At 42.3% G+C, this 22,360-nt stretch overlaps 1 protein-coding gene across 1 annotated transcript in view; it reads right to left on the bottom strand.

Moving 5' to 3' along the window:
- tpo (thyroid peroxidase) overlaps nucleotides 1-22,360 on the bottom strand; it is an 80,723-nt gene that overhangs the window by 1,001 nt on the left and 57,362 nt on the right. Inside the window, exons 9-13 of the mRNA XM_080193176.1 lie at nucleotides 17,512-17,770; nucleotides 17,247-17,417; nucleotides 13,557-13,794; nucleotides 8,030-8,235; nucleotides 6,143-6,313 (exon numbers count right to left, since the gene is read on the bottom strand). Coding sequence (XP_080049302.1) covers nucleotides 6,143-6,313; nucleotides 8,030-8,235; nucleotides 13,557-13,794; nucleotides 17,247-17,417; nucleotides 17,512-17,770 — 1,045 coding nt within the window. The remainder of the gene's footprint in view (nucleotides 1-6,142; nucleotides 6,314-8,029; nucleotides 8,236-13,556; nucleotides 13,795-17,246; nucleotides 17,418-17,511; nucleotides 17,771-22,360) is intronic.

Here is a 22,360-nt window from a genome sequence, read left to right as displayed (position 1 = left end):
GGCAGTTTCAATCAAAGCATTCAAGCAGAAATTAGACTGTTGTCTGAAAAGAAAGAATGTTCAGGGGTATGGAGAGAAGATGGGAGAATGACACAATGGGAATTCCTCCTTCAAAGAGCTGGTGCAGACACAGTCGGCTGAACCACCTCCTTCTGCACTGTAACAATTGTGTGATGTTGAATGATTAGAGGAGTGGAGCTGAACTCTGTGCAATCATCAACGTCCAACTTTACAGCAGAAAGAAGTTAATTGACGGAGCAGCTAGAATCAGTTGAGTCAAGTACATTTCAGTGATGAGATCCGACATTGCCAAACAGCCCTTTTTCTCTGCTCCTGCGCCTTTGGAGCATTTGCTCCGATGATGCCACTTTCCAAAGTGGTGCTTCTAATATGTGCTCCTTTTTCCTCAATTGTAGATTGCCATCTACAGTTGTTGATAGGGCCCTTAACAGCATGCGGTCTATCTTCCGTGCCATGACTCTCACCCCTTCCCCTCCCTCCCTGAACAGAGAGTGAGTCCCCCTTGCTCTCACATTCCACCCCACCAGCCTCCGCATGCAAAGCCATTCTCGCTAACTCCAGTGTGAACTACCACCAAACACATCTTCCCATCACTCCCTCCGCCAGCATTCCGCAGAGACCATTTCTTCCAGAATAACACAGTCCACTCCTCCACTATACCCAACACCTCTCCCGTCATTCACGGCACCTTCCCACGCAATCACAGAAAGTGTAACACTTGTCCTTTACCTCTTCTATGCTTACCATCCAAAGTCCAAAACATTCATTCCAGGTTAAGCAGTGTTCCACTTGCACTCCTTTCAATTTGGTGTATTGCTGCTCTCAATGTGGTCTCCTCTATGTCGAGAGACCAAGTGTAGACTGGGTGGTCGCTTTGCTGAGCACCTTCAGTCTGTGCGCAGTCAGGATCCTGACCTTTTGGTTGCTTGTCATTTTAACACACGATCCTGCTCTCATGCTCACGTCTGCCTTGGCCTGCAGCAACGTTCCGGTGAAGCTCAACACAAACTGGAGGAACAGCATTCCATCTTCCGGCTAGGCACTTTACTCCTTCCAGTCTCAACATTGAATTCAACTACTTCAGATGATTTGCTCTACCTTAGCTCAGACCCCTTTGTTTTCATTTTGTTTTGTTTAATATTTTTACTGTTCTCTACCTTTTATTTCTTTATGGTCTTTCCTGATTTTTCTTTCCCTCCCTCACTCTTTCCTTCCCCCTACTTCATCCCCTTTCCCTTATCTTTTCTCCCCCCCACCCCGCTTACCCTTTTCTACATTCTACCTCTGTTCCATTCAAAAGAACAAAATCAGCCCAGGAAACAGGCCCTTCGGCCCAACGAGCCCGCGCCAACAGTCCCCCTCTCCACCACGACCCCTGTCCAATGTTTTATGGCCATCCAGATTGAGGGAAACTGATTTAGAGACAATTTATTCCTGCCAATTAGCCTAACAGCACATCTTTGGGGTGTGGGAGGAAACCGGAGCGCCCGAAGAAAACCCACGCAAGCACGGGGAGAATGCGCAAACTCCCACAGACACCGACCCAAATGCATGTGTCTGCACAGCAATCAGCGATAGTCACTGAGCTGTCATCTTGCCCAGTATCTGGTCCAGTTTAGGCACATACTAACGACATGAAGCACTAGGCCAATCTCGAACAACCAAGAGCAGCCCCAGTACGACCCATCGTGTGTATGCCCCTCGTTGGACACGAGGTGGCATTCCACCCTCTCCCCCAACATCTCCGTCTGTTATAGCTTACAGCTTCTCTGCCCTCTGGCCATTCACACTTTTATTCTCGCTGTGAACTTTTACACTGGTTTATACAGCTATGACTCATCTTTCATTCCCTCTCCATGCAGTATAAATATCTCCCACTTACTGTGTCTTTTAGCTTTGACAAAAGATCATCTGGACTTAAAACGTCAGCTCTTTTCTCTCTCGGCCTTTTGGCTAAAATCAACTGTAGTATCGACATGCTATACTTGGTTGAAGTCATGAGATTACATTGTGGCTTCTTTTGAAGCAATTTTTAAAAGCAGGCCTTTTGGCTAAGATGCAAATGAGATCGAGCCTTGGAGGAGGTGTAATGCCTGCTCCAATCAGCTTGGATCATGTAGATCAAGCCCAAGACAGGAGGTGAGAGCCCTGTCTTATCAGCTTAGGTCGGGAATGTCTCACTTGATGAGACTCTGAATTGGACTTTGATTGGATTGAATTGGATATAGAAACAAAAAAAATGTTTCTCTCCTTACAGATGCTGCCAGACCTGCTGAGATTTTCCAACGTTTTCTCTTTTGGTTTCAGATTCCAGCATCCGCAGTAATTTGCTTTTATTTTTGCCAAACGGCTGCTTTGTGCCCAGCTGGTAGAGGACATTTTCTTTAGACTTCCATTTACTTCTGGTTTTGTTCCTATACTCTGTTGACCGCTGCTTTGATGTTGAGGATAGCTGTTCCCATTGCTCTTGCATTAAGCGCTGGATTCCATGCTCAGGTCAAAGTTGTGATGGTAACTGGAGTTGAGCAGCTCTGACAGAAACAAAACTAAGCACCGCTAAGAGGGTCACTGCTGAGCAAATCCTTGGTGGAACTATGATGACTCCTTCTATTACAGAAAAGTTTATGATAGTATGGTAATTAGCTGGCTTATCTTGTTTCTCTAGATAGGCCATTTCTTTCACATTGTTAGGTAATGTTCTATCTACATTACAGGAACAAATTTGATTAGGGGAACATAGGGAATGGGAGCAAGCCTGCTCTGCCATTCAGCAAGATTTTCTACCTCAGTGCCATTTTCCCCCATTTACACCATATCCCTTGATATCTAGGAATATATTCATCTGTGTCTTAAATTTACTTCTCCTCGCAGCAGGGTTTGAACTCATATTGCTGGAGCATTAAGCTGCATCTACAGATTACTGTGAAAAGTCTGACAACACCAGGTTTTAGTCCAACCTATTTATTTGATAATATACTCACAAGCTTTCGGGTTAGTCCCTTCGTCAGGTGAATGGAGAGTTCTGGCCTCAGACAGAGCATATAAAGCACAGACAGTTTAGAGATTACTGATTAGAATGCGAATCCTTACACCTAACCTGCTGTTCAAGACCTGAAGTGGCTGATAATGTGAGTGGAAGGAGCACTGATCACAGTTTAAAGAGATGTGTATTGTCTCCAGACAGTACAGTAAGTGAGGTTTTGCAAACCCAGGCAAGTCACGGGGGTTACAGATAGTGCGACATGAACCCAAGATCCCTGTTGAGACCGTCCTCATGTGTGCGGAACTTGGTTATCAGTCTCTGTTCAGCGACTCTGCGCTGTCATGTGTCGTGAAGGCCGCCTTGGAGAATGCTTACCCGAAGGTCAGAGGCTGAATGCCCGTGACCACTGAAGTGTTCGCCAACAGGAAGGGAACAGTCTTGCCTGGTGATTGTCGAGCGATGTTCATTCATCCGTTGTCGTAGCGTCTGCCTGGTCTCCCCAATGTACCATGCTTCGGGACATCCTTTCTTGCAACGTATCAGGTAGACAATGTTGGCCGAGTGGCAAGAGTATTTACCGTGTACCTGGTGGATGGTATTCTCACGTGTGATGATGGTATCCATGTCGATGATCCGGCATGTCTTGCAGAGGTTGCTGTGGCAGGGTTGTGTGGTATTGTGATCACTGTTCTCCTGAAGGCTGGGTAGTTTGCTGCGAACAATGGTCTGTTTGAGGTTGTGTGGTTGTCTGAAAGCAAGAAGTGGGGGTGTGGGGATAGCCCTGGCGAGATGTTCGTCTTCATCAATGATATGTTGAAGACTCCGGAGAAGATGTCGTAGCTTCTCCGCTCCGGGGAAGTACTGGACGACGAAGGGTACTCTGTCCACTGTGTCCCGTGTTTGCCTTCTGAGGAGATCGGTGTGGTTTTTCGCTGTGGCGCATCGGAACTGCCGATCTATGAGTCGAGCACCATATCCTGTTCTTATGAGGGCATCTTTCAGGGTCTGGAGGTGTCTGTCATGATCCTCCTCATCTGAGCAAATCCTGTGTATACAGAGGGCTTGTCCATAGGGAATGGCTTCTTTAACATGTTTAGGGTGGAAACTGGAGAAGTGGAGCATTGTGAGATTGTCTGTGGGCTCGCGGTACAGTGAGGTGCTGAGGTGACCGTCCTTAATGGACTGGTCAGTGGTATTACCATGATGCTACGATGCCTCTCAGCTGATCCACCAGATTTCAGCATTATAGTTTTACTGTTCTAGAGTGCAAAATCTTTGTTGTGTCCAGTGGAGTTCCAAATGGTTAAACTTAATTGGTTGATTCCTGGGGTGGAGTTTTCATGTCGGAGGTGGGAACTGTGAGTTGGAACAAGTTTTGCATGCAATCCCACCTCTGACTTGACACTGTGCACAAATGGAAACTTCTGAAGGTACCAGACCCGAAGAGGCCAAGAGGTGGGCCTGGCACCTTGTCGTGCTGTGGAGGCAGGCTGAGTCCAGAGCAGGCAGGTTAAAAGCCCTGCTTCCATTCCCAAAAAGCATTTGCCTGGTGCTTTTGAGGCAATCAGTGGCTTATTTGTATAAAAGTTTAGTCTTCTGACCACTTTAAACCTCCTCACTAAAACCCCTCATCTTTATTCTCTCATTCTCCTTGCTCTCACCTACTTGTCCCCCTCACTCTTTATCCACCTTATGTACAGAACTCAGAAACCCTATTATAATGTTTGGAAGCCATTGAATAGCTCATGAAGCTCCCAAAGTAAACTAATAGATTCTTCATACCAACTGAGTCAAGCGCTTGTAAAATGGTTGGGTGGTTGAACTGCAGTCGAGGGACCATAAAACTGCCTGAGTAAACAGACTTCAACAGTTTTCTCAACAGATATCTCAAGGAAATAGGAAGCAATAGAAAAAGATTATATATTTACATTTGGTTATCACAGTAGGTGATCCTTTTAATCATGTGGACTATACCTTTTTATTTATTAGGTGAACTCTTCTTTGACATATCTGAAGCCATTTTTGCATTAACAATGTTATTGTTTTACCTGACAGCTTGCCTGTTGGTAGAAGTAACAAGCTGGCAAACACATTCTTTAAAAAGTAGTCACAACTTCTAATCATAGCTCTGTCATAACTCATCTTACTGAGCACAGATACAACTCATGCTTCAGCATTTAATGATGAACGGTGAAGGAGTCAAAATCATTTCACTTACCTTTTAAACTCTTCCCACCTCTAATCCATGCTTCTAGCCCCCTATGCAGCTGGCATAAACTCAATTGCTGCTGATGTTCTGCCGTCACTGTGAAAGGTTAAAGAACTTACCCCGGATGAGCACTCAATGAGCCCACAGTGCTGTCAATTGCGGATTCCATAGGAGTGAATGGATTCTAAGACCTATTCCCTCACCCATCACTGTAGAAGTGCTAAGCAAGGGGAATGGGCATATGACCTGCTTAATGGCCATTACTTTTTCTTGGTCTCTCCTCTGTTTGGGACCATGAAGATCTGGTTCTGGCCTTTCTGATGATAGGAATCTGAGGACGAGTGCCCATTTGGTATTTTGAGTCTGAAAATGCTTTTAGATACATTTTGCTTCCAGTGCATGGACTCCATCACAGTTTGGAATGCAAATGCTCATGAATTAACCCCAGATCAGATGGTTTCATGTTAAGAATCTTTGTCCATTACAACGCATAGTGTTGTTTGATTTTGACATTGTAAGAAAATTATACAATATTAAGGAGAAAAACATGAACTGTAAAAAAGTAATCAAATAATCAAACAAACACAATTACTGATGGTCCATTTTGTATTTCAGTGAACAACATTCAATCATTTCCCCCACTAATTTTTACTTTATTGAAAGGCAATATTGCAGACTTTGCTCTAGTTGGGCATGGATCATTGTATCAATAACACACTTTGTAATTTATTCAAAGTGAAATCCTTTAAAAAATTTGAGTGAGAAAAATAGGACTGAAAAGAGCAATTATCATTAATATGTAATTCTGCCAATTAAAAATAACTCAAGGTGAAATCAGATTAAAGCAAAGTTAAGGTACAAAAAAGATGCAACAATTGTTTGTTTCACATACCTGAATACCTTTAAAACTTAACCATCTTAATCATTACCTTTGCAGACTGGTGGATCACTGCTCCATCCCTTGAAACTGCAGGTTAACTCCTCTGGTCCAAACAGGTGAAATCCATGGTGGCAAATATATGAAACAGTGGATAGTCCAGAACTGGCACATAGCACATACGTTCCATCTTCTATTGGTGGGGGAGGGCCACATGATCCAACTAAAAACATAGTGATTGGAGATATCAAATACAGCAAGAAAATTTGTCTCATAATTCTTCTAACAAATAGTTCTAACATGATCCTCACTTGCTGTTTTTAATCTGGCCTTGCTCTTAATTTGTTCAGTTTTGACCTTCGAGGCTGTAATATTTTCTTATCTTCTGCTTATTATTTATAAAATCAATGAACTTTTTTTAATATCTTCTTGAAATTAGTATTTTTAATAACACAAATAAATGTATAGCTTACAAATTAGTAAAAGTCTGCTAATTAGCTATTTTCTGGCATTCATGTTAAAAATCAGTGTATCAAATTAATGCTAAAACATTACAATTTCCATTAGCATTATAATAACATGTACTGCACAGATGATAATGTGATCTCTCAATCTTTAACATTCTTATTTGTGTAAAGCAGCACAGTGGTTAGCACTGCTGCCTCACAGCGCCAGGGGCCTGGGTTCGATTCACGGCTTGAATCTCTGTCTATGTGGAGTCTGCAGGTTCTCCCAATATCTGTGTGGGTTTCCTCCAGGTTCTCCGGTTTCCCCCCACAGTCTGAAAGACATGCTGGTTAGATGTATTGGCCATGTTAAATTCTCCCTCAGCGTACCCGAGCAGGTGTTGGAGTGTGGCGACTAAGAGATTTTCACAGTAACTTCATTGCAGTGTTAATATAAGCCTACTTGTGACACTAATTAAGAAACTTGAATTAAAACCAGGAAAGGGCTGTTATTAAAAAAAAACTCATTGATGCCTCCCAAAGGAAGAGCAGTCTTAAGGAGTAAGATCATCACAAGCACATTAAGGGTTGAATGATTATTTGTATCCAATAAATAATGTAGGCAAACAAAAAAACATCTGTCTTTTTCAGTGTACATATGGTAGATAAAGCCTTGATGATTAGAGTCTGATCTGCACATTTAAAGTGGATCTAAGTACCTTGGTGCCCCTGCCACCCACAACGTTAAATCTATTTGAGTAGGAGGAGAAAGAAAAGGCTCACTCTCCTGCTCCAGACTCATGACGGGAGCAAAAATAAATTGGCAGTAACATTGAGCAACTATGAGGCAGACAGTACCTTAGTGGAGAATTTTCCTAAGCAACACAGAGTAGAGGACTACCCATGGAGTTAAAGGCAATTGGGACACAAAAGAATAGTCACTGCAGCAGATTCTAGTCAAAGGAATATTACATCTCTCTTTGCATTAGTGACCAGGAATCCTGAATGGTATCTTATCTCTCTAGTATCTTGGTGCCCGACATCATTGAGTAAGTGAAAAAGTTCTGTGAATGGAGAGAGGGCAGCCAGTGCCATGAGAGGAATTATGACAAAGATGGAAGTACCTTGAGGCTCTGCAAAGGGATTTTAAGAAGCTTAACCTGAAGCTTGAAAAATAAAACCTCAAGAGTGTTGTAAACTTCTCTGTCTTTATAGTCATAGAATGCATTGTTAATGTGTGATCCCATTGTATACTCAATTTTCCACCAACTGATCAGCTGGACTTTCTCTGTCTTTGCCACATTTATGATGTGGGTATGCCGGCGTTGGACTGGCGTAAACACAGTAAAAAGTCTGACAACACCAGGTTTTAGTCCAACCTATTTATTTGATAATATACTCACAAGCTTTCGGGGTTAGTCCCTTCATCAGGTGAATATTACAGCATGGCAGGCAATCTTGGGGTCTTAAGCGAGATATAAGAGTCAATGTACCTTGTGGATTTTCACGCCATGCCTGAAGATTCAATCCAGGAACTTGATCACAAGGTACGAAATTGTGCAGGAATTGCGCTAATCGGAAAGCATCCAAGGGCACCTCAGTGATTGCAGTGTTGTCACAAATGACACGGGACAGCGAATGTCGGGAAAGTTCATGCCTCTGAGCTGATGTGAAGACACCAGGGTTTTCCCACCAAAACCTATGGAGCAGAGAGCAAGTTCCATTACATTATCGGCACAGTGCAGGAGTGAATGCAAGCCCCTTTTTATTTCCCAGAACTTTAATTGACAACAGAAATCACAAGCACCAAACTCAAACACCTGCCTATCATCCAAACCCTGGGATTATTTTCAAACTATCTAGTCACCTGTTACTTCCATAATTGCCGGACGAGAAAGTTACTAGTTTCATGTTGCAACCCTCATGACAGACGTTGAGTAGCACTTCTGGTTATGTGAGCAGCACTAACAGTTGTGGCCGTTTCGCAGGGAGGCTTATAATGATTTATAAAACAATCATTAACCATTGACGTGCACTGACACACAAGATTGAACTACTGGCAAAAGAATAGTAGAAGGGTGATGATCTCTGCAGGGAGCTGTCAGTAGGGGAAGAAAAGGTTACCAGATACTTAAACACATGGTGGACTGCATCGTTTTGAGAAACTCGGTTGTTACAAAGCCTCAGTACTGAATCTTGCTGTAAGATCAGCAGAAACCAGATACGTTAAAATGCAAGCAGAAGCAAATTGGTTGGGGATGCGTTCTTAAACAACACTGCAGTTGAGGAGAAGTAAAATAGCTATAAAAGTATAATCCTGAGCTGGAAGTTACACAAAGAATGATTAATATGTGGAATGCAGTTGCAGTTAAAATAGTGGAAGTGAAAACACTGGGACTACATGAAAAATAACTGTATAATACTCAGAGAACTTAAAGGTATTTCTTAATGACAGAACTAATGTGGAATGAATCTGTAATTATAATGCTTCTTGTGGCTAAGCAAAAGTAAGGGTACAGTATACGATAATAAAATATATTACATATATACGATCTAAAGAATGCATTTATGTGATGCTTTTCATGCCTCACAGTACTGCAAAGAACTTAACAGCCCCATGAATTGCTTTTCAAATGTAGTTACATTTTTCATGAGATTATACTTGCTCTGGCAACACTCTAAAATTGTAAGGAATGAATCACAGGAAATAATAATAGATTTCTCTGATTTCTGAAGCACATTTCCCAGATTTTATTTGATTACATGTGCTGAATAGGCGATTGGAGAAGGCAGTCCCAGTGATTGTCTGAATATGATTTTTGAGCTTCAGGACTATGAGAGTTGTGAGTTTGTTGTCTTGATGAAGCTTATTGCTTGGGCTCACAGTAAGATCAAACAGTTTGGTGGCCAGCGCCAGCCATTATGCAGGATCTGGGAAGGTTGGGAATGGAAGCTGTTGGGTAGGGGAAGGGGGAGTGGGATGTTTGTGGGACAATGGGGCTGACAAGGTGATAGTAGTTGCCACTGCCATCATATTCAGTAAGTTTAAAAATGTTTACTTAACTTTGATGCAAAATTGTGCTCCCTCTCCAGGTGTGAGCGTAACTGGAGAAGACAAGCAAGCAATTAGGTCAAAATTAACCTACAGCCTAGACCTGTTTATGGTCCCATTGGCCAGGCCCAGGAGCAGACTAACAAGGAGGTTTTCCACTCTGCTCCGCCTCCGTGCCAGGCAGTCAAAGATCAAAAGCATGAGGCTAAAGTGTAAGCAAAACTTGAGAAGCAGTCCCCGAAACAAGTGAAACAGGCACCACAGCCTTATGTGTTTTTTAATACAATTTGACTATGAGTATACAAAATGAACAAAATAAACTAATTAATTGATAAATCACTCCTTAAAGTGGCACTGCAAGAAAAACATTAAAATTAGCAAATTAAAATAAAATGTGGTTTTGGGTGGAGATAATGCATTGCAATCCCTGCAGAAAGCCTCCAGCATACCAGTGGTCACTACGTACTTCCTCTCTAATGTTGACACAACTGCGGAAGAGTGGGCAGGCAAGTGTGTCGAGTGACCCTCTCAATTGTACACTACAAGCGTTTTTGTAGGGGCACAAGTAATTATCTGACAAGTGCCCCAGATTTTAAATGTTTTATTTGCTCTCAAAAGGCAAACTTTAGTGTGCTTCATAGTTCTTCATTCTAATTCGCAGAACAGAAAAGATGAAGAATGACTTGCAAATCAGGTGTCAAGTGAGTAACAACAGGCATCAGCAAACTGTGGATCATACATATTAGAAGATGTTTGCTTTGTATCACCCAGACAGGACAGTTGTAGTCATATCACCCAAAAACAAATTCAGAGTTGTGATGAAGTTTCATGAAAATCCAAATCTTTAGAGCACAATCCACAAACTCTTGTGATTTACCAAGTTGACTGTTTTGCTCGGGTGATGAGTGCATGAGGAGTTATGGACATTGTTCTCAACATTATTGTTGGATAAGTTTGGCAAAAAACCATGGGTGGAACTTTTGCATGACTTGTCAGAGTGTTAGGTTCTGACTGAAAATTGGCATGTATCTCTCCAAACGCATAGCTGAGTTTTCAACTAGATCTTCAGCCACTCCGGCAAAAAAATCTGGGAGTGCAATTAACACCTTCAGTTTGACAGGACAGGGCCTACAGAGCCGGCAAGCCTGGCTCCACAGAGATCCGGGTTCCATCATTAAACGGTACCTCGATTAGCTAGCCTCTCCCATCTCGCCAGAGTATTTCATTCTAGCGGGGTTTACAGTAGATCCCCACTTTCAGGGAACTAGCGGGCCAACCCTGCTGGAGTGGAGGAGGGAAATCGGGACCCCGAGGTGGTTGAGTGGTGGGCATGAGCACCCTGGCAGTGCTAGCCTGTGTCCTGCTGCAATGCCCATTGGACTTGGGGCAGTGCCAGGGGGATGGGGCCAACAGGAGTATAATCAGTGGAGGTGTGGGGGTCCTGCTGCCCCTCTGCATGGAGATTGGTGAGGACAGAAGGATGGCCAGTGATCGGGGTGGGCTGGGGCTGGTTACCTGGGGAAGGGGTCTGCCATGGTGTGGGGGGGGGGGGGCGCGGTGGTGGACTGGAGATCAGGGTGGTCTGGGACAGGAGCCTGGGAATGGTCAAGCGGGTTGTGATTGGACCATGGTGGGGTTGAGGTGTCCTGGGCTGGCCAGCAAACGGGAGGCTCACGGTTCGGAGCCACTGCGCATGTGCAGAGTTCCACTGATTTCAGCATTCCGGGTCGGAATAGGCCCCACTCCTTGAAATCCAATGAGATTCATGCTGGTGGCCTCTGCATTGCAAAGCATGTGAGAGATTCCAGCCTGAACTCCTACTGAAAAAAACAGTGTGAATTACTTCAGTTTTCCTGCAAGTTCAACACTTTTTGGGAGAATTCCACCCATACTATCCCATGTCCATGTCTTTCCTGTCCTGTGTCTTTTAAGTTAAAAAGTTATGATTTCAATCTTTCCATTTCTTTTTTGCTTTCTAGCTTCGTTCGCTCTTTCAATCTTACGCTGCTATCGTAATGCTTTGATCTTGAACTGAGGTCTTCTTTGTAGCTCCCCTTTACTGTTAAATGAGCTGTGGCTCTACTATTTTCAACTCTCACTACATCCCCTGTTTTCCACATCCTGCATGAAAGGCAAAATGTAAAGGTAAACTATTGTTACTGAAGGTGTTGGTGGGATATTGGCTGCTTTACAAACAATGTCTACAGTCATACTTAAAAAACTGCTCCATTGTCTGTGAAGTGCTTTGAGATGTCCTGAGGTAAAAGATGCTGGCCTGAATCATCAAGATTGTGAGTGTTTGGTGTCCATCATCTACAGAGGCATCAGGCAACACATCCCCGCCGACTCCAGGCAGACTTGCTGCCGTTTCACACTCAGTTGAGTATTGATTGGCAGTAGCCAAGTCCTTGGAGAGATGTCAGCTGATCAGATTGCTCGACATCTGTCCAGCCTACCCAGTCACGATGCTGTAGTGGCCGGAAAAGAGACTGAGGCCAAGTACTGGGAGCTCTGGAAAGTACCAGAAGTCCCTGAGAGGGGAGGGTGGGGCAGTAGGGAGTGCCCTGGTGGGGTGTGCAAGGACGCAATCTCACTGCAGATCAGTTAGAGGGTGGGGGGGTGGGGTAGTGACGAGGAGAGAGGGAGGTTGGAAAGGGAAGGCAGGAGCATTCCGATCCCCCAGGGGAGGGAACCTCCAGTCAGAAAGGGACTTGTGGGGAATCATAAGGTTTTGACCACTATACTTGCGGGTTCTTTCCTTTCTTTCAGGCACTGGCTGACTTGCTGCACACATTGAGCACTTACTATTTTCACTAAGTCATATTAGTTCTACGCTTCACAATTTACAATTTGTATTTTCAATTTAATTTCATCTCCTTGCTCTGCATGTGTTGCAATGAAAGGTGTCTTTGTTAACTACTAACATATCCCCTCCCACTAGAAACAAAATAGCATTCCTTTGACCTTCAGGGCTGATTTTTACTGATGTAGGTTATTGTTCTTAGCACAGCACTTTCACAGCACTTGCAATATTTTGCTTTGGGCTGGTAACTATGGCAACAGCGTGTAAATGGGGTCACTCAAAACTATTTTTGGAGAACACTGATCAAACTGGAACATTTGAAAGCAGCTTTGCAGTCAGTGACATGGGACATCTGAAGGTCAATTGTCCCTTCAGTTATAATAGGTTGCATTCGTTTTATCTTAGTTTTAGTTTAACAGATTCGAACATCTGACATTATTACCATGTAACATATCTATTAGCAAGGCTGCATATCACTAATACTAGGTTGGAGATTTGATAGTAATGCAACCCAACTAAAATAATGCCTGTATTATGCACTTTAATACAGAGTTCTTCTATGGTTTCTGATATTAAAGGTGCTACCATGAAGATCTCAAGATTATATATTGACTTCAAAACCAGAAAAGACCCCGTTCCTCTTTCACATATAACTTATGACCAGCTCCAAAAAAAGGATCCAATCCTCTTTTTCATTTTTGCTACTCAGCTTTGTTTTTCTGTATGTAGATGTGAGTACTGCATGATCTAATATTTCTGGTCAGACAAAATGATTTGTAATCTGTGGAACTTTTTCTCAACAATCTTAAAAAATGGCTACTTTTACTGCAGTCCAATTTTTAATCTCTTCCCCTGAAATTACAGGCACTATAACCCATCACTGTCAGTTAAGTGAGCAATCACCAATATTTGTGCCAAAGAAAAGTTCCAAAAATAATGTTAAACTTACATCCTTTGAAAGTAACGCAAATAATTACTAGGAAAAGCAATGTGATTTTCAGTGCTCTCTGCTTTTGTTTAGTGCTATTTGTTCTGCTCCATAGTGCTTGATTAATCTGTATTAAGATGGTTAATAATATTAGGCCAGACATTTACCAGGATAGTTTGAGCTAACAGCCTGTGTATGCGACTGGATTGGGAAGGAACAATGTAATATAAAACTTACCTATCACCTTCTCTTAAAGCTTTCATTTGTTTTCCAATTAAACAGGCAAATAATGGGCCAATTCTGGCTCCAGGGAGAAAATCTTCTGCCAAACCACCAAGCCAGATGTCAATATTGTTTGGATGCCCATAGAGATCCATTATCTTTTCGACTAAGTCTAAATCAGATATTGCTTTCCTTAAATTGGCTTTAGTTTCTAATCTTTCCAGTTCACAGAATTCCCTCCAGTCATTGTATCCTAGAAGTAAAGTCATGCATTCTCTGTCAGTTTAGGAAGTCAACAATAAACTGTGGTCTTCAAATTGCATCAGAGGATATTACCTTGTAATGGCTTAATGTGTCTATCTGTGATTCCTTGATGCATTATTTTAACAGGTGCATTAACATTATGAATAAGTCATTGCATTCACTAAATAGCAGAGGGAGGAATTTCATAGAATCATAGAACCCTACAGTGCAGAAAGAGGCCCTTCGGCCCATCGAGTCTGCACCGAACACAATCCCACCCAGGCCCTAACCCCATATCCCTGCATATTATACCCATTAATCCCTCTAACCTCCACTACCCCGGACACTAAGGGGCAATTTCATATCACGGCCAATCAACCTAGCCCACATATCTTTGGGCTGTGGGAGAAAACCAGAGGACCTGGAGGAAACCCACACAGACATGAGGAGAATGTGCAAACTCCACACAGACAGTGACCCTAGTCAAGAATCGAACACAGGACCCTGGAGCTGTGAAGCAGCAGTGCTAACCACTGTGATACCGTGCCGCCCAAAGATGGAGATGGTACATCACGATGTAATTCCAATGTCTCTGCATTGATCATAAGTTAATTAATGCCATTCAATTTCAACTAAATATGCAGCCATATATATGATGTATGTAAGCATCATCTCATCCAAGGCATTTAAATAGGTCCCCTTTCAAAACTACTTTCAACAAAGTTAAAGATCACCTGTTGAAAGAATCACTCATATCATGGGCACTAAAGCGGTAGAGATCAGAAAGCTGTGGTAACCAGTTGTTTTACAGACTGCAGGAGAATGTGCAATGGTACCCCCATCCACCCCCCCCTCACAGGTTTTGGTTTTACAACTACTGGCTCTTTTTTGATACATTAATAACCTTGGCTTGGGTACAGGTGCATAAGCTCAAAGTTTGCAGATGACACAGAAGTCAGAAATACAGGAGTGCATTACACAAATCTTTGAAGGTGATAAGGTAAGAAGGTTCTTATAAAAGAATATGGTGTCCTTAGCTTTAATAATAGAACAATAGACTACAAAATAAACGAAGATATACTAAGTGCCGATAACTGCTAGTTAGTGCCTCAATGGTGTACTACATTCAATTCTAGGAATCCAATTCACTTTAGGAAGATTTCAAAGAAAATACAGAGGAAGATTATTGGAATGATATTGGGGATATTCTACTTCTGTTATGTGGAGACTTTAGACAATCAATGGTTGAGTTGCTATAGAGGGTGTGCAATGAAGGTTTACCACACTGATTTCTGGGATGGCAGGTCTGTCATATGAGGAGAGACTAAGTTGGTTAAGATTCTATTTATTGGAGTTTAGAACCGTGAGAGGGGATCTCATTGAAACTTATAAAATTCTAACAGGATTAGATAGGGTAGATTCAGAAAGAATACTCCTGATGGTGGTGGAGGAGTCCAGAGCTAGGGGTCATATTTTGAGGATAAGGGAGAAACCTTTTAGAACTGAGTAAGGAGAAATATTTTCACCCAGAGAGTGGTGAATCTGTGGAATTCACCACCACAGAATGCAGTTGAGGCCAAAACATTGTGTGATTTCAAGAAAAGATTAGATATAGCTCTTTGGGCTAAAGAGATCAAGAAATGTAGGGGAGAAGGCAGGATCAGGATACTGATTATGATGGTCAGCCATGATCAAAATGAATCGTGGAACAAACTCGAAGGACCAAATGTATTACTCCCGCTCCTATATTTCTATGCTTAGAACAGAGAAGGAAGTGTGCATATCATTGCAGTGATGCCTTCACCCAACTTAGTCCCACACTCTGGAGTTTCCATTTTAGACTCTCTTCCTTTCTTCCACTTTAAAAAACACTTATTAAACAATAATACTTTGACCAAACTTCGAGTCAACTCTAAAATCCCTGGTGGTTATATAGAGGTGTTTGAAGTCATGAAGAGTATCGATAAAGTAAATGAGGAGAAGCTGTTTCCAGTGGCAGAGGGCTGGTAAGCAAGGGACACAAATCTAATCTAATTTACAAAAAGACTGGAGGCAAGATTGAAGAAATTGTTAAATGGAGCAAATTATTAAGAGCTGGAAAGCTCTGCCTGAAAGGGTTAATGTGGAAGCAGATTCAATAATTACTTTCATAAAGGCAATTAGATAAATATTTAAAGGGGACAAATGACATGACTATGGGGAAAGGGCAGGAAAATTGGAGTAATTGAATCTCTCATTCGAAGAGTCAGCATGGGTTGAATGACAACTTCCTGTATTGTTTAATGATTCCATGGTTAACATCTCATAAAAATACAGGATCCCTACAGTGCAGAACGAGACCATTCAATCCATTGAGTTAGCACTGACTCTCCGACAGAGCATGTTATCCAGACCCTATTCCCATAACCCCTTGTATTTAACCCGCTAATTCCCCTAACCTACACATCTTGGGACATTAAGGGGTGATCTAGCATGGTTGATCCACCTAATCCGTGCATCATTGGGGAGGAAACCACAGCACCCGGAGAAAACACATGCAAACATGGGGTGGGGGGGGGGGGGGGGCGGTGGTTGGGGGGGTGGTGGGCTGTCGGTGGTGGTGGCAGGTGGGGGAATGTGCAGACTCCACACAGGCAGTGAGCCAAGGCTGGAATTGAACCCGGATCCCTGGTGCTGTGAGGCAGCAGTGCCACAGTGCCAAATGCCCCCTGCCTCTTTCACATATGAGTTCCAATCAGCACTATCCAGATATATTTGAAAATCAGAATGGACAGGAGCTTGGCAGAAGTTGGCACTTAAAACAAACACTTTATTTTGGTGTTGTGACCACCCAATTTTAAGTGCAAATAGTGGCAATGACACAAAAACCAATACAAGCTAATTTTTCATCTGGGATATTTTGGTATAAATAATTAACGTACTCGCCTCCACCACCACTACCACCGCAACCACTGCCTCCCAGAGTGAATTTTTTTTGCTGGAGGCCAGAATCCATTTAACATAAACAGATGAACGGCTGAAATGAAACAAAGCGCACTGAATAATTCAGTATATGCCTGCAGAACATTTGTATCACAATAGTGCCAGTTGAAAAATAAGTCCCGTTACATTTTAAGTTACTCATTGGCTATTAATTAGTTGTTGAATGGACTTAAAACATAGACATAAATGTTAACCGTTGAGTAAGAAGATTTCATGGCTGCACCATGCAATATTTGTCCTGAAAGACAAGTTGTTACTTTAAAGGAGTTCTCTTGAAGACCTCACTGGCTCTGATGATGTGGCCAGTGTGTGGCAGGCAAAACATGCAGCCTGAAATGTCAAAGCTTTTCCTTTTCGGGGATGCTTTTAAGATAATGATCGCTCTTTTTGGTTTAACCATAAAATCGTTTTACTCAATGTTACAATGGAAATCTTCAAACAGTTTTTAATATCAATCATATCTACAATGGTTTCAGTTACCAGGAAGTCCGTGGTCACGTCCTCGTTGCAGATTTAGTGATGCCAGATCCAATGCCACAGCACTTGTCAGAGTAAACAGTTTCTCCGTCAGCTCATCAATCATCATTTGATCTGATGTCTGCAATTTTGCTGGCTTTGCCAGCAGACCCCTGAGCAAGGGATTGAGACCACCTACCAATCACAACAGAAATATTGATTTAGTTAGTAGACTGTTGTAAGCATGAAGTGACATTGGTTTAACCTTCATAACAACCAAGATATTCACCTTCTTTAATGATTCTCCAAGGCTGGAAAAAGGTGTCATGCAGATTTATGCTCGGGTACTTGGGATGCTCCTTATAATTTTCATCAAATCTTTGTACCTTAGGACTGATAGTGGCATGACCAAAACGGAAAGCTGCAGTTGCAAACACATTAGATAACGTGGGATTCAGCGCTTCATCATATCCGTTATATTTTCCAAGGAATTGATCAAAAGCTTGAGAACCGAGGATTTTTGGAATGTAGTCTCTCATTGTAAGGATCTGCAGAAAATACAGTAAAACCCTCCTGTGAGTAATCGTTGGAGGAATGGTAGAACTAGGTAGAGCCATGCACATCGTTCTTGAATCAGAAAAGATAAGAGCATTATGCCAGGAAGGAGCTTTTATTATTAGACAGGTAATTGCAAATATTGGACTTGTCAATAGCTCGCGAGCTTTCAAATACTGCACAGTTGCAAGTAATGAAAGGGCCTTTGAAACTTCATTGAAATATTATCAATAACAGTAAATAGTCAGAAAACCATCACTGGCTCTTTGCCATGTTAGATCCACATAGTTAATGATACAAATCTGCAGTGTTTTGGTCTTTGATCATTTCTCTCATTGTTGAACGTGAGCCCTCACTGTGCATAAATTGGCTGCAGAGTTTCCCTTTTTCAACACTTTTACTGCATTAGCTGTGAGTGCTTTGAGGCTTCTCAAGATCAGTAAAGGCCATCACACACGCAAACTCTTTAGTTCTTTCTTCCTGGCTTAAATATTAGATCCCCTGCAACCCCAAAGAACAAAGAACAAAATCAGCCTGGGAAACAGGCCCTTCGGCCCAATGAGCCCGCGCCGCCATCTCAACACCTCTCCACCCACGACCCTTGACTAATGTTTTATGGCCATCCAGATTGAGGGAAACTGATTTAGGGACAATTTATTCCTGCCAATCAGCCTAACAGCACATCTTTGGGGTGTGGGAGGAAACCGGAGCACCCGGAGAAAACCCACGCAAGCAAGGGGAGAATGCGCAAACTCCCACAGACACAGCCCAAATCCATGTGTCTGCACAGCAATCAGCAATAGTCACTGAGCTGTCGTCTTGCCCAGTATCTTGTCCAGTTTAGGCACACACTAACGACATGAAGCACTAGGCCAATCCCGAACAACCAAGAGCAGCCCCAGTACGACCCATCGTGTGTATGCCCCTCGTTGGACACAAGGCGGACCAACTTAAAACCTGTGAATGAAAAGGGAAAAAAAACATTATTATTGTACCATATCCATTTACCTTACCAGGGACGCCCCAATGCTAATGACTCTTATTTAAAACAATCTCCTATATCCACCCATCTCCAACCCAGTCATGTGCCTGTCTAAGTTACTCTTAAATGACTCTAGCGTGTTTGCCTCCACCACCTTACTTGGCAGAGCATTCCATACCCCCACTACCCTTTGTGTGAAAAACCTCCCTCTAATATCTGTGTTGTACCTCTCCCCCCCCACTTTAAGTCCATGGCCCCTTGTCCTACGTGTCTCTATCATAGGAAATAACTTACCTCTGTTTACTCTATCTATACCCTTCATAATCTTATATACCTCTATTAGATCCCCCCTCAGTCGGCGTCTTTCAAGGGAAAACAGCCCCAATTTCTTCAATCTTTCCTCAAACCCCAGTCCTTCCATACCAGGCAACATCCTGGTAAACCTCCTCTGCACTCTCTCTAGAGTCTCCACGTCCTTCCGGTAGTAAGGCGACCAGAACTGGATGCAGTACTCTAAATGCGGCCTAACCAACGTTCTGTACAACTGCAACATTAGACTCCAGCTCTTATATTCTATAGCCCTTCCTATAAAGGCTAACATACAATAGGTTTTCTTCACCACACTCTCCACTTGTACTGCTACCTTCAAAGACTTGTGCACTTGCACCCCCAGGTCTCGCTGCGATTCTATACTCCTTACGGGCTTACCCTTTACCATGTAGCTCCCCCCTACATTATTCTGGCCAAAATGCATCACCTCACATTTATCCGGATTAAACTCCATTTGCCATGTATCTGCCCAATCAACCAGCCTATCAATATCCCGTTGTATTACCAGACACTGTTCCTCACTGCCTGCCAATCCAGCCATCTTGGTGTCATCAGCAAATTTGCTGATCACACCACCTACTCCCTCTTCCAAATCATTTATATACACTACAAAGAGAAGAAGCCCCAGCCACTGAATGCTATTATGTCAATGGCGGATGTTGGCTGACATAAACTTGAAGTAAACAACGTTGCTGTGTTGGTCTCTGTTGGGCCTGAGTTTTCAGAGGCAGTTTTCCTCTATTACTGTGAGGTACGCGTTCAAAATCTGTGGATATGTTTGCTGGGATAATAAGAGAAATAAGCAGTTGCATTAAAGTTGCTGCTTTGATGTCTTATACTCTATTGCATATGATCTGTGGCAGGGATGTGTTAAAAAAGCAATTGATGTATATTTTAATGAAGTGATTGAAAAAAAGCAGCGTAGATTTAGGTGGCCCCTTCCTGACAGGTAGCCCTTTAAAAGTTCTAAACCTGTATAAGTTAGTGTTAGGTGAGAGCAAGGTGGCAGCATCAGTCCCTCAGCTGACTAATGTTTTTATGATGGACAAATTTTTCATATGTTCTGAGTGAATGTTACTTTTTTTATATTATATGACATTTCTCTGTATTCAGCATCACTCCTATGGGATTTTTTGTGTGTTTTTTTGCTCGGTATTCCAAATGTTACTATTTACTGCTGTTATTCATAGACCAATATGAATTTAGACAACTCAGTTTGCTGAATAAAAGTGGTTCTGAAGTCATATGTGACTTAAAACATTAACACTTTTTCTCTTTCCACTGATGCTGCCAGATCTGCTGGATAAATTCAGCACTTTCTGTTTTTATTTAAATTTGCTTGAAAGAAAGTTTCTAAAGAATGCTAAACCTCTAACTAGAAATAGAATTAGGGGGTGGCATAGTGGCTAATACTGCTGCCTCACAGTACCAAGTACCCAGGCTTGAATCCCAGCTTGGGTCACTGTCTGTGTGGAGTCTGCATGTCCTCCCCGTGTCTGCATGGGTTTCCTCCAGGTGCTCTGGTTTCCTTCCACAGTCTGAAAGATGTGCTGGTCAGATGCAACGGCCATGCTAAATTCTCCTTCAGTGTACCTGAACAGGCACCAGCGTGTGGCAACTAGGGGATTTTCACAGTAACTTTGTTGTAAGCCTATTTGTGGCACTAATAAATAAACTTTAAACCTTAGGATTCTTGGATTGCTAGCCTCACTTCAAGACATTTCTGAAATGTCATCAGACACCACAACCACCACACACACCACACCACCAACCATCCCCCCCAGCCCCCCAATATTTCTGTGTGGAGTTTTCAAATGTCAGTGGCAAATATGAGATCTTTTTGTGTTTCTTGCTTGGTATTCCAAATGTTCCTATTTACTATTCATTTCTTATACTAATATGAATTTGGACAACTCAATTAAACAGGAGCCAGGGTTGTGCAAGTATATGTAATTGCATTTGACCAGTATGGGGATTGAACCCACAACCTTAGCATTATTAGCACAATTCTATTACTATCTGAGCTAGATACCTGTAGGCCTAGAATCTTTCTAAAATCTAGATAGATGCAATGCAACCTAAGTGTTGATGGGGAGCGCTGTCATTGTACTCTAGCTTAAAGTATAAAGTATAATCACACACTGCCACATGATCTCCTTGTTTTTGGAAGAATATACCTTTGATCAGATCACAGCTGAGGTATGAACCAACACACTAAATTAAATGGGAAAGTGCACAATATGCAGTAAATTACTTTTTATATCACGTCAAAATGTCTAAAAGAACTAAACTAGTTTTGCACTGTCAGCTGAACGTATATGAACAATATTTTCTGTATAATTTCCTTGACATACACTATCACAAAGTCACTGAATTACTGTTTTCTTTCCTAATTACATCATAGCAAATTAACACGTTCATTTGTTAAAATATTTATGTGCTGGACTATGTCCCACTTGCTCATCATTCCCCTCACAGTTGACCTACACTGGTTTCCTGTCCTGAAATGTTTCCCAATCTCTCCATGACCTTGCACTTCCCAACCTGTACAAAATTTATGGAATGCTGTCCGTCAACCCTCCAACTCTCGATTTCTCTTTTCCTATTTAAAAACCATTTTAACTTGGGCTTTAGCTGTCATTTCAAATTTCTATCCAATGGCACAGCACCAGTTCATATTATTTCTCTCTTAAAAGTCTAGAAACATTTAGTATATTAAAGACATGTACAAATGCATTTTGTTGTTAAGAAACCCATGGCATTTTGAACACTTCCAGCCCTGTTACTTTTGCATTTCAGCCCTCTTTAATCAGGTTGAAAGTTACTGCTTGCAATCAGGAGCTTTGAATTAATTTTTCTTCATTTTTAGTCTCATGGGATAGATTTTCAGCTGATCTCTCATGTGTAGAAAATGAAAAGAAAGAGCAAAAGCTTGCCAGAAAATGGCAGTGTGTTGGTTCCAGTGTGAAAAATGTAGGCTGGGATTCTCCCCCAAAAATTCTAAGTCCTCAATTCACATGAAAACAGGAGTAAACCCCCACCAATTTTTTGAGCGTAATTTTCAGATTGAATCTCCCACACTCTGAGCACTACAGTGTCCTGGTAGGATTCCGCCTGAAAATCAGGGCAGGGACTATTCCCACTGGAGAGGCTGCAACACAGCGCTGAGCAGGTCACTGCACATGCGCCAATCTGTAAGTGCCAAGATCAGCACGTGCACAGTGGCCCCGCATTGTCAGCTTCCCGATTACTGGCCAGACCTGCAAACCCC

This window comes from Carcharhinus amblyrhynchos, chromosome 7 (genome assembly GCF_965287045.1).
Source record: "Carcharhinus amblyrhynchos chromosome 7, sCarAmb.v2.hapA, whole genome shotgun sequence".
Lineage (NCBI taxonomy): Eukaryota > Metazoa > Chordata > Chondrichthyes > Carcharhiniformes > Carcharhinidae > Carcharhinus > Carcharhinus amblyrhynchos.
This window is presented reverse-complemented; position numbering and strand designations above follow the sequence as displayed.